This window comes from Typopeltis vanoorti, chromosome 3, assembly GCF_054136105.1.
Source record: "Typopeltis vanoorti isolate ZY-2024b chromosome 3, IOZ_Tvanoo_1.0, whole genome shotgun sequence".
NCBI lineage: Eukaryota > Metazoa > Arthropoda > Arachnida > Uropygi > Thelyphonidae > Typopeltis > Typopeltis vanoorti.
The window spans coordinates 163,570,317-163,583,726 of record NC_143551.1 but is presented as its reverse complement, the minus strand read 5'-3'; the positions used below and the strand labels follow the sequence as shown (position 1 = coordinate 163,583,726).

The 13,410-nt window shown below is 35.4% G+C and overlaps 1 protein-coding gene across 1 annotated transcript in view; it reads left to right on the top strand.

Annotated features, from left to right (window-relative positions):
• Mtr4 (exosome RNA helicase Mtr4) overlaps window positions 1–13,410 on the top strand; it is a 432,027-nt gene that overhangs the window by 155,691 nt on the left and 262,926 nt on the right. The window contains exon 9 of the mRNA XM_090390948.1: window positions 11,494–11,602. Within this exon, the coding sequence (XP_090247074.1) occupies window positions 11,494–11,602 (109 nt within the window). The remainder of the gene's footprint in view (window positions 1–11,493; window positions 11,603–13,410) is intronic.

The window sequence follows — 13,410 nt, the reverse complement described above, 5'->3', positions numbered from 1 at the left end:
ATCTAAGATTGGTTCTCCAAGAAGTAATCCAAGTTCTTACATTAAAGAACAGGGAACATCAAAAATAGGCATTGTGAGTGTGCAGCTTTCTGCGCCAGTCTGGCAAGTAGGTAGCATCATCCTGTGTAAATTGTTTTGTTGTTCTGGCTGCTTTTTTGTTAGTGATTACAAACAAGTTTGGCAATTTTGTGATGGATGACCAAGGAACAGAGAGTGCATGAAATTTTTCTTTTGGGTAAAACTGTAGCTGCACTATTATGCTTTGACAAGCAGAAATGATAAACATCAAAAAGGGGGTTGCCAGTCAATCAGTGATCGTCAAAAAAGCATTGAGCAAGTTTCTGAAGAGATGAATTTGTCATGGAGTTCTTGTCAGTGAATTTTAACAGAATATTTGCAAATGAAACGTCTCCTAAATTTGTGCCTTGTTTACTGACAGAGGATTAAAAGGAAAAAAAAAAAAAACCCTACTCGCCTGATCTCTGATCCATGTGACTTTTTTTTTTTTTATTCCCATGAATAAAGAAAACCATGAAGGGGCAGCGATTCGTTGATGCGGACGAAGTGAAAGAAAAGTCACTGGAGGTCATAAGCAGTATTACAGTTGAACAGTTCAAGAACTGTTTCCAGCAGTGAAAAAAACATTGGGACATGTGCATTGACTCACATGGAGAGTACTTTGAAGGATAGTAGAATGTGGTTGAATTGGATTTTAACGATATTGATGCGAACACAGATTGTTAAGAAAATACTTTTTTATTTATATATATTTTTTTATATATATAACTTAAATGCTGCCTAATTAGGACTTTAGTCTTGTGTTGCACGCTGCAATTACTTATACTAGCCCCACTGTTACACCGGATTGTGGTTGTCTTGCTATTGTAACAAACTGTGTTTGTGTGCTCTGAAGATGCTGGATATAATACCAGTGAAATATTAGCTTTAAGTTAATAAATAGTTATTTTCTTAACAATCTTTGTTCGCATCAATACCATTAAAATCCAATTCCACATGTGTGAAGAACACATAAGCCTTTCCACATAGTAGAATATGGTATTATGAACTTTAATATATATATTTTTTTTAATTATTCCGGTTATTTTTGGGTACCCCTTGTAAAATGCAAGTGGATGTATACTATTCTCCATTCTAGTACTGTATTTATTCCAAAAGATTTTGTGCTTGATACTTTAATATGTGATTATGCAAGAGTTCACTTATGATGAATTTAACTTTTTGACATAGGATTGTTGTGGTATACATATATTTAACAGGTTGTTGCTGTTTTAAGGTTTCTGTATAGTTTATGATGGAACTGTTCATTCCCATCACAGACCGTGATACTTAATCAATGTACTAATTAAAAGGCAAGCACATGGTTCATGTGCAGAGTTCATGTTATTTAATAGTGCAATCTAAGGCAACTCAGATGACAAAGTTTGTTCTGATAAATTCTCTGGTAAATTTTAGAAAGTTTCTTTCTACATATGACTATAAAATGTTATTACATGATACCTCCAAGGAGTCCAAAGACTCATTGAGACATCAAAGACATACCATTGGATCCATAACATACTCCATTTCACTATAACTGTCATTAAATTTTTTAGAAATCATTTCTTCTTCTTCTTATTGTGCTATCTTCTATCAAAGGTCAGCTACCATCTTGGCGAACAAACTGCGGTCTTGTGCTAAGAAAGCATTTACTTAAAGTAATAATATAGCATAAAAATCAGAACAAATATTTCACTTAAATTAAGTGAAATTGCACTTATTTCCTCAAATAAGAAAATAAAAGTATTAATGGAAAAATTATTTTCAATTGTGAAATATAGAGAATAATTATGGATTTATTAATCAAAATGAATTTGCAATAAATTATATGTTGTTGGAAAAGATTTTTTTTTTGACAATTTTGGGAGAAACATGGCTGGTTTCTTCATATTTATTTATTTATTTATCGTATGGCTTGTACATACGTTAAAAGACAATAAGGTATTTATTATTATTCCTCATACCTCCAAGGAGTCCAAGACTCATTGCGGGAGGACACCTATAATACACGAGTATAGATAAGATACACGTATACACATATATTAAGGGGGGAGAGTAGATATACAGTCTTTAGGGAGGCAATTGAATGTATGAATGAATATAATATGCCCGAGCAAATAAGGACAACAAATCAGAGTGGGATAGTTAATATAAGGCATCAAGGTAGGGTTGGGGCTAATGGGGGTCTTAAATTCATGTACACTAATGCTAGGAGTATTAGGAACAAGAAGGAAGAGTTTTTGGCCATGGTTGGCACTTCCAGACCACAGGTTATTGGTATTAGTGAATCATGGCTGACTGTAGGTGATATAGCTAGTGGGATTGAATGTGATGGATATAGTATGTTCAGGAATGACAGGGAAAATAAAATGGGGGGAGGAGTATTGTTGATGATAGCTGATGAGCTACAGCCAAGGAGAATAGAAGTTGAATTGCAGGATAGAGAAAAGAGCACATTTGAGGCCATTTTGTGTGAGATTGTGGCTAGCAGAACAAAATATACAATTGGGTGCTGCTATAGACCAGGTGATGGAAAAGATGGTGGTGACAGTATGCACAAGCAAATAGAAGAAATGAGTGGAAGGAGAGTAATTATTATGGGAGATTTTAACTATGGTCGCATTGATTGGAGTGAGGAGAGGACACATGGGAGGAAGGAATTGGATTTTATGCGGTTATTAAGGGATAACTATCTGCGACAGCATGTAATGGAAAATACTAGGGGTCAGAAAGTGCTTGACCTAGTAATTACATCTGAGGATTTGGCTGTAACAAATATGACCACATTGCCACCAATTGGTGAGAGTGATCATAGGGTCTTGACTTGAGAGGTGGCTAAAGGTGTGAAATTTTCAGTTAAGACAGGGTACATGTGGAATCGTCGGGCTGGAAAGTATGACAAGCTTAGGAGTTTGATTGGTTCGGTGCTATGGCATGTACAACTGCAAGGACTAGAAGTTGATAGTGCATGGGAGGCAGTTAAGAAGTGTTTGCATGAAGCAATGGCTGATTGTATACCTAGAGTCCGAATAATAAATCAAGTAGGGGTTAAATGGATGAATAACACCATTAAGCTTGAGCTGCAAAAAAAGAAACAACTATGGAGGGAATTTAAGGAGAAAGGTGACCGGCAGGCACATGAACGGTATAAAGTGCAGGCCAGTAGGGTGACGAGTGTGGTAAGAAAAGCAAAAAAGGATTACGAAAGAACATTGGCCATGCAGGCTAAAGAGAATCCTAAACAGTTTTTTATATATGTAGCAAGTAAAAGGAAAAATGTACATGGCAGAATGATTTTAAAGAATGCCGATAGTAGGGAGGTAACTGAATCAGTTGATATAGTTGAGTTACTGAGTGAGCACTTTGCAAGTATATATTAATCAGGTGGTGACATTGCAGAAACGAATAAACCGTAGATTATACGGGAATTGTGGTGAATGAAGTGGAGGTGAGTAGTCTATTGCATAACCTCAATGTCAATACATCTGCGGGGGATTTGGATGGTATACCAGCTCGTGTCGTACGAGAAGCAGCTAAAGAATTGTCAGTACCCTTGACCATTTTGTTTAATTTTAGTCTCGGGTCAGGGTTAGTCCCGAGGGGGTGGAAAGAAGGGAAAATAGTTCCACTGCATAAAGGTGGTTCCAAGACTGCTGTTGTAAATTACCGACCGATTAGCATATCAGGAATCATTGTCAAGGTCTTAGAGAAATTAGGGATATTGTATGGGGGACAACATGGTTTTGTGAAGGGTAGATCTTCCGTCAGTAACTTGCTCACGTTTTATAACACAGTGACGACTGAACTGGATAGGGGTAATGGGTTTACAGTGATACTACTGGACCTTGCCAAGGCCTTTGACAGGATACCACATAGAACCCTAATCAGTAAACTGGAGCAGATGGGGATAGATATAGGGTTGGTGAGATGGATAGGAGGATTGTTGAAGGAGAGATACCAGAGAGTGCTTTATTCAGGAGTGGAGTCTAAGAGATGGCTTGTGACTAGTGGTGTGCTGCAGGGCTCTGTTCTTGGACCACTGCTTTTCAATTTGTTCATCAATGTTATAGGAAAGGATTTGAGAGGAAGTGTTCACTTGTTTGCTGATGATACAAAGTTGGCTAGAGCAATTGTGAGTGCACAGGATGTCAAAATTTTACAGGATGATTTGGATAGTTTGGAGGACTGGGCTAGGAAAAATGGATGTCAATTTAATGTGGCAAAGTGTAAGGTTATGCACTTTGGGGTGAAAAGAATAGCAGCAGTATATCGCATTGGTGGAACCGTGCTCCAGGAGATTGATGAGGCCAGGGATTTGGGAGTGTTGGTGGATAGGGAATCAAAGTTTAGGGAGCACATTGCAAAAGTGACTAAATCAGCTCATCAAATCACTTGGCTTCTGAAAAATACTTTAACATGCAGAGACAAACAAGTTGTTGTTCCTTTGTATCGAGCCTTGATAAGACCCCATCTGGACTACTGTCCAGATGGGGTCTTATCAAGGCACCAGGGTTTCTTGATAGGCTTCTTAATCAAGGCACCAGGGTTTCTTCGTGATGGGGAGGAAGTGGAGAGGATCCAGAGACGAGTGACCAAGATGATAGCAGATCTGTGGAATGAACCTTATGAGAATAGGTTGAAGATTTGTGGGTTGCAGAGATTGGACGATAGGCGAAGGAGGGGTGATATGATTGAGACATTCAAATTACTGAAGGGTTTCTATAAGATTGATCCAGAAGATATTTTTGAAAATATGACTGGTGGTGGGAGGACTAGGGGCCATGCATGGAAGCTGGGCAAGAGCGTGGTTGACAAGGGTGTTAGAGCTAGGATTTTTACTTGGAGAGTGGTGAATGAGTGGAATAAGCTTCCAGAGTCTGTTGTGGGTGCTACGACCGTGAATGAGTTCAAGGCAAGGTATGATAGATACTGTGTCAATGTCGAATAGTTGTTCATGACATGATGTTAGGGGCCTCCCTCGATGAGTCTGTCGACTCCTTGGAGTTGCCCGGAACAATAACAATAATAATAATAATAATATGATTTAAAAAAATAAAAAGTCTACATTCAGACAAATACAAATATGAAATTTATGACAAGCATCAGATAGAAGATTAGTCATATTTTAACATTCAGGTTTCTGATCCAGTTGATCACCTCTGGGGATAGGTCAAAGATATCCTTAAAGTCACCTGGATATGCTCGCATTCCTGTACTGTAATGGTAAATGGTTTGGGTCTCAGCTCCACAGGGACAGTGGGGATTTGTATCTTACCCCCACTTTGAAAGTAAGTCTCCACATATACCATGGCCTGTACGAATCCTGTTAGCCCTCGTCCATATATTCCTGGGCAGGTCAAATTCAGATGGTTTTTGGAAGATGTTTATGTGATTGTGAACTTCAGGTGATACTGCTTGGGACCACAGTACATCCCACTTACTCTCCATACTGTCATTCTGACTAAGAAGATTACGGGCACTTTTTATGGCAGGTCTTCTGGATTTTAGTCTATCAGATAAAGCATCTGGAATAAATTCATCTATTGGGAGATTTTGGTTATTTAAAATTCTTTTATATTCACGAAGCAAGGCTTCCTGTCATCGCAGGTTTCTTCATAAATATTTCCCTATCTGAAAAAACTGTTTCAATGAATATGCTAGTAGCTACTGCCAAAACAAATTTTCAGAGAAAATTTGTTTTGGCAGTAGTTTATTTTTGGATTTTTTTTTTATTTTTAAGCAAGTGAGTATGGTCTATTATTCAATGCATTCATTTCAGCAATAGTGTAATGCAGAGATTTTGCTTGTTTGTTATCTGCATCCTTTTTTGTTTGTTTAGATTATTTGTTAATGTCAAATAACATCTGTTGATTTGGTGGATTTCTTTTAGATTCTGACTGCTTGCTTATTGTTGTTTGATATTTCAGTTTCATTGTTTTGTTTTACAAATTCATTTTTACATGATTAATAATGGATATGTACTTTGTTTTTCCCACCAAGATATTTTTGTTTTGAATATTGTACATTTTTCAAATTTTTAATCTTCGCAAATCATAAAACTTCTAAATATTGCTTTTTAAAATTATTATTTATGGCCAGAACTTTTCTTTTACTCAGTGTTTAAAAAAAAAAAATTTAATACTTCATAATAGAAACAGTTTTCAAGATTGCATAATATAAACTGAAATAAAAACACTAAAGAAAGTGTCAATAGCAAACACAACAAGCCTTGAAGTGGTGCAAGATAAGGTGAGGCTTTTAATGATTTGCTGCATTTGTTATGATGCACATAACAGAATTTTTCTGCTTCTGCCAAACGAATATCTGAAAAATGCTCTGAATTAGCCAAATACCAAAACAAAACCAAATATTCAACGCATCCCAAACATAACATAGGAGAACATAACTTTCTCATAAGCTGTCTTGCAAATTTTTGAACCTTTTACATTTCTTCTATATTTGTCTGTAAAATCTGGATCAATTCATAATATCCTCCATTTTAATATCTTACTTTTGCGAAATTGAAGTCTCTAGGCTCTATATTTAATATTTAATTATGCACATCATAAATTTATCATGAATGAAATCAGAGTTTTCACTCATGATAAATTTAACTTTGACATAGTGCTATGATATATTTAAAAGATAGTTTTTGCTCTCTGAAGGTATCATGAGAACCAAGAGTTGAAAACAGCTGTTAGGCCAGTGAAACCTAATCAGTACCCTAATAAATGAAAGGCAAACTATATCCATACATAGTCATTAGCATAGTTTATGTTTTAAATAGGGCACACCTATGTATGGCCTCTTATCTAATACGATCATTTCAGCCATAAAGTTAAAAATGATGGCCTTTAAAGGACAAGATCCAGTAAGAACTAAAATAGTAATAGATAACAAGATTTTAGAACAGGTGAATTCATTTAACTACCTAGGATGTATGAATACATATGAAAAAGATATAAACCTAAAAATTACAAAATATTTAAAAATAACAGGTGTAATTAACTCTATATTTAAACCTAAGCTAGGTCACAAAGAAATCAGGCTAAAAGCATACAATACATTAGTCCTACTAGTCCTATTGTATGGAAGTGAAATCTGGACAACAAAACAAAAAGATAAACAAAGATTAATAACAGCTGAAATGAAGTTTGAGAAAAACTGCAAAATATACTCTATTTGATACAAAAGAAATGAAGAAATTATGAAAACCAGGAATCAGTAATGGAAAAAATGAAAAAATATAAGTAGATGGAAGAATGAAAACAGAAAGATTACCAAAACAAGTCTTAAATTACAAACTACTAGGAAAAAGAAAACCAGGACATCCCCTAGAGAGAGAGAGAGATTCAACTATGACTTCTAAGGCCGGAACAGGGCCTAAATCCTTGAAAAGCATGGTGATATGAGGATAATGTCTGCATCCTGTTTTTTTAAAAAAAATTAAGTTAATGTCAAATAATATTTGGTGGATTGTATTGACTTGTTCTTTCATTGTGGTTTGATATTTCAGTTTCATTGTTTTGATTTACAAATTCTTCGCTATTGCGTGTGTCTTTACATGATTAATCATAGATGTGTATTTCCTTTTTTTCTGTATCACTGAGATATTTTGTTTGCATATTTTATATTACAAAATTTTGAATCTTCATAAATCATAAAACTTCAGATGTCATTTTTTATGTAAATAACTATTTGGGAACATTTGATCAAGTGTAAATGGATAAGTATTTTAATACCGACTAGTTTCACCAAACTTAAGCTGTTGGCATTGTCAGGGTACAAACACTGAGGTTAAAACATATTACAAAATAGATCTTAACTGTAAATTTTAAAATTATAGTTATAAACTAAAATAGCATTAAACATGAATAATACACATATTGTGTGCACATGATTTGCTAGTTGTTGCTAAGCAACTTTCTATAGTTAACATTAAAGTTCATTTCGTGTGTGTTCAGAGATCTAATTAGGATTTTCCATATCTCTGGAAGCATTAAACCTTACTTCCTGTTAAGGTTATCTGTAGTGCGTGCAACTGTGGCTGCTTCTTTAAACATTCGAGAGCGGCAGTCTTCCTCTATGTAAGGGGTACAATTTTTGTCCCACTCAATGATATGTTTGTTGTGGAGAAATGTGATGACAGGCCTGATATGTCTTGTCTGTTATTTTTAACATAACCAATGTGTTCCTTCTGCCTAATCTCGAGGCTTCTCGAAGTCTGGCCGATGTAACTTGAACCACACGAGCATGGGATATTATAGACTCCAGTATACTCATAAAAAAGGATGGGCATCTTTTGGAATCGTAGTAGTTTACGAATTGTTTCTATAGGTTTGAATGTTGTTTTTTATTATTATTATTGATGGCCAAAATTGTACCCTTTTGAGTATATTAAGACAAATTTTAAGACTGCATAATATAAACTTTAAAACATCAAAGAAAGTAAATGCAACAAACCTTTGTTACATATGTTATGACACACATGATACCAAATCTACTGATTTTGCTGAATACCGAAGAAACCCAAATATTAGGGTGCATCCTTAATATATACATATGAGAAATTAATCCACAGAAAGAACTTAAAATTTCTCCTTTTATTTTTACTTATTTTGCAAATGATTTTGCCAAATACTGAAACAAAACCAAACATTAGGCTGCATCCCTAATATATACATATATGAGAAATTAATCCTTAGAAATAACTTAAAAATTTCCCTTTTATTTTTACTTATTTTGCAAATGATTTGTACTACTCTATTATGTTTAGAGATCAAAAGCTGATCATTGTGAACAGCTTACTTCAGTACACTGTTGGATGAATGCCTCTCCATGCTTCTTCCATTTTGGCCAGTCTTGTGCAACTCTCCACCATAAATGTCCATATCATTTTGCTATCTCATCTCCCATCTTACTTCTGGTCTGCCTTGTTTCTGATAACCAGTTCCTGGTGTCCGTTCTGTTGTTCACTGTCCATCTGTTGTCAGATGTTCTCATCATATGTCTTGCTCTGTGCCATTTGTTGCCTTTTATCACTAATGCAATGTCCATTAACTTTGTTTGCTTCCTTATCCAAGTATTATTCTTTTTATCAAACTGGGTTTTTCCGAAAATGGCTTTTTCCATCTTTCTTTCTGCAGGTTTCATTACCATAGGTTATGTTGGGAGTACACACTGTCATAGATCTTTCTTTTTAAGCAGTTTAGTAAATTGCTTTTAAATATCTCTCTATAATGGTTAAAAACTTTCCATCCTGCTATTATTCTAGTTCAAAGATCATTATGAAGTTTATGGTAATTGGTAATGATTTGTCCTAGATTTGGCAGCCTGGTTGGCCAAGTGGTTAGCATATTCGCTCTCCAGCCAAAAGGCTGTGGGTTCAAATCCTGCAGTGGGCAAGGATTTCTTTGAAAATACTAGTGGTGGTAATAAGCAGTAGATGGCATTGGTGTAGATGATGCGGTTTGCTGTAGTTGGTGGATTAAGTGGTGGAGACAGAGTTGTAGAGCAGGTGCCCTCCCTCCATCAGTCTTTGGACTCCTTGGAGGTGTCACATAATAATATTAAAAAGTAAACATATTTGTATGAACTCAGTATTTCAAACTGTCTTTTATTTATTTCAGTTTGTTTTCATTCTGGAGTATTTTAACATCTCCAAATGTATCATTTAATTCAGTAATCATGTATTCTGCTATTAGAATGATATCATCAGCAAATCATATGTTTCTTAAAGTATTCTCCATCAATATTCAGTCATTTAAATTTATTATTGATGAACTTCTCTCATATATATGAGTTAATATGTTAATATAAATATGCTCTATTCCTATATGTTTTAAAGCTTCAATCATTTTACATAGGTATTGAGTTTTCATAAATTATGAAAGCCAAAGAAAATGGTGTGTGTGTGTGTGTGTGTGTGTGTGTGTGTGTGTGTGTGTGTGTGTGTGTGTGTGTGTGTGTGTGTGTGTGTGTGTTGTATTATCTCATTTTCCTTTTACCCTCTTTTACCTTGCAGTGTCAAGGGTTTATTAATCATCGGACCTCAACCGTTCACAGGATAAGGTGGTCAGCCCCACGCCCTGGTGTAGCCTATGTCCTGTAGTGTTGAGTTCTCAAGGCTGCTTTGTGGGATGATAAACCCCAGGATGAACTGGGGGAAAAAACCCTACTGTCCATGCCCAAGACCAGCTAACTTGGCTATGGCTGAGGAAGATCCTTCGGCTCCTCACGTCACCGACAGGAATTGAACCTAGGACACTCCTTCCACAGGCATATGGTTGTGAAACGCACAGCCACTAGGCTAACCGTGCGGACACACACACACACACATATATATATTTATTTAATTTAAGGCTTTTACATGATCTAAAGTGGAGAATGATGTGATGTTTTGAAACCTGCCTGTTCCTTTGGTTAACGAAAATTTAAAATATATTGTTTATTGTGCTATCTGTAATTTTTGTAAAAAGCTTATCAAGGACTGGAGATGGGTTGGCAGTGTCATTTTTATCATCTTTCTTATAAATAGTATGGCGGGGGAAAAAAGTACTGAATAACTATAACAATATATGTTATGGAGTAAATGTGTTTATTAACGAAGACCTATATGTTTACACCTGGTGATATGCGCATCCACAGCTATCAGTGGAATCTTGGTTGAATAAAACATTAACGATGGTAGATTACATCTCCAAAATGAGCACCTTGTCTTTCAAGACATGGTGTATGCGCTATAATACAAAAGTATTGTAGCACATGCAAACATTCTCTGTCATCTTGGAGAACAGAGGTTGGGATACCTGCTGGACGTATCATATAATTTTATTCATATTTCATCAAGATTTGAAGACAGTTGGAATTTCCATACAATTTTGCTAGTTATGTATGCAAGAGATCTTTATTTTTTATTGACGTTGCTATTAGCATTCCATCAAGTCCAGTGCCTTTCCTTTCATTCTTGTAAGTGCAAGTTTTACTTCATCTTTGACTGTATATTCATTATAGATTTCAGTATCTTTTCTCTATTGTTGTCTATTACTTTCTCTTTATTTGTATATAATTCTTGATAAAATTTAGCTATAATCTTCAACATTCTTGTTTGATTTGTAATCAGTATTCCATTTTCATCTTTTACACCTGTTACATAAAGATTGCCTGCATTATTAAGAAGTATTCATGTTTTCTTTATACTATTGTAAATCTGATATCTTTCATAAAAATGCTTTACACGACATTTTTGAATTGCTTAGATACTATGCACTGCAAAATTTTTTACACAGTTATTGGGCTAATCTTCTCACCTCCCAATGTATTCTTATCCCATTAGTGTATGAGTATTTGTGTTTTCAGGAGCAGGTGTCATGGCGATGTGTGCATTTTTACGCTGTTAATTAAACTTGAAACTGAACCATTTAAATTTCTTTGAAGGGTGATTTCAAGGAAGAGAATTTTAACACTGCCATGGCTGTTCTACAGAATGCAGGAGAAGCTGCTAAAGGAGATCAAGGAATGAAAGGAAGAAAAGGAGGCTTTAAAGGTAAATCTTGATTACTCTCTCACTATTGAGACGAATAAGTTTTTAAATGATATTCTCCCCCCTCCTTCCAATTTTATGAATTAACTACATCAAAAATTTACATCATTACTAACTTCCTATCTACAATTTTCCTCCAAATCAGTCTGTTACTTGCCAAGACTCCAACATTATCAGATCTTATATTTCTATTGTCTAAGGCACTTTGTACAGTATCATTTCACCTATAATCTTGGTCTTCCTCTGGGCAGTTTTCTTGCCAACCTTGCAGAGAACACTTGTTTTGCTAATCTTTCCTCGCCCATTCTATTTAAGTGACCATACCACCTGAGATTAGCTATGCTAATGCATTCCTGGATGCTGACAATGTGAAGTAATTTCCTAATATCCTTGTTTTTAATATGTTATAGCCATTGATGCCATCTGTTCATTCCTCTAATCTTTCTCAGGACTCTCATATCTGCAGTCTCTAGTCTTTGGTCAAATGTTTTACTTCTGACCCAGCTCTCAGATCCATAAGTTAAGACTGGTTGAAAACTGTTTACAGCTAATTTAGTGTTCCGAATAATTTCTCTTTTATTCCATATGAATTTATTCAGTTGACTTCCTACCATACCAGCTTTGTTGATTCTGTTGTATCTTTCCATATTTAATTTACCATCTTCACTAAAAATTGTGCCTAAGTAGCTGAAATGTTTTACTTGTTCCACAGGTTCTCCGTTCACAACGCAGTAGACATTTTCAATGATTCCACCTATTTTCATCGTCTTTGTCTTTTTATTGCTGACCTTCATACCATATCTATTACAACAGTTATTCAGTTTAGTCAGGGAATCTTGCAGACATGTAGCAGATTTATTCAGAAGTATAACATCGTCTGCATAAAGCAAAGAGCTGACATTAACACCTCCAATTTTGATATCATGTTTATTAACACTTTCCTTCATAACGTGATCCATATAGATAATGAATAACAGAGGGAATAATGTACATCCTTGTCTTACACCAGATTTAACATTAAACCATCTTCGTGTACTTCCTTCAATTCTAACTGCTGACTTACAACTCAAATAAATACAAAGTATTGCTTAATATAATGCCCCATCGACACCATATAACTGTAGCGCTTTGAATAGCTTCTCTCTTGGCACCTTGTCATATGCCTTTTCCAGATCAACAAAACTTAAGTATAGATCTTTGTTATATTCCCATGATTTCTGAACTATTTGTCGTAAAGTGAAGATCTGATCTTGACAGCCTCTATTTGGCCTGAATCCAGCTTGCTCTTCACCAAGTTTTTCTTCAACACAATTCTTCTCAACCGTTTCTCAAGTGTACTTGCATATATCTTACCAGGAACACTCAGTAGCGAAATGCCTCTGTAATTCTCCCATTCAGTTTTATTTCCCTTTTTATATATGGGTACTATGAGAGCTCTACTCTAATCATTGGGAATTCATCCATCTGTCCAGGCCTTCTGAACTATGCAGTGCAGCCACTGTAAGACTTTTATACCACCATATTTCAGCATTTCTGGTCGAATATCATCTACTCCTCCTGCTGCCTTTCCACATTTCAAGCCTTTGATTGCTTTTTCTACTTCAAGTATGGATTTGTATTTTTGACTGTATGCCTGTTGAGTGTTTTTTAACACTGTGCTATCATTGCTTGTTTCATTGGCAATTTTTCGAAGTAATTACCCCATACTTCAATGATATCTTTTCTTCCTTTTTTCATGTCACCTTTATCATCTCTAACTCCTTTTACAGCATTCTTTCCTCCATTCCTAAGCTTCTTCAACAAGCTCCAGA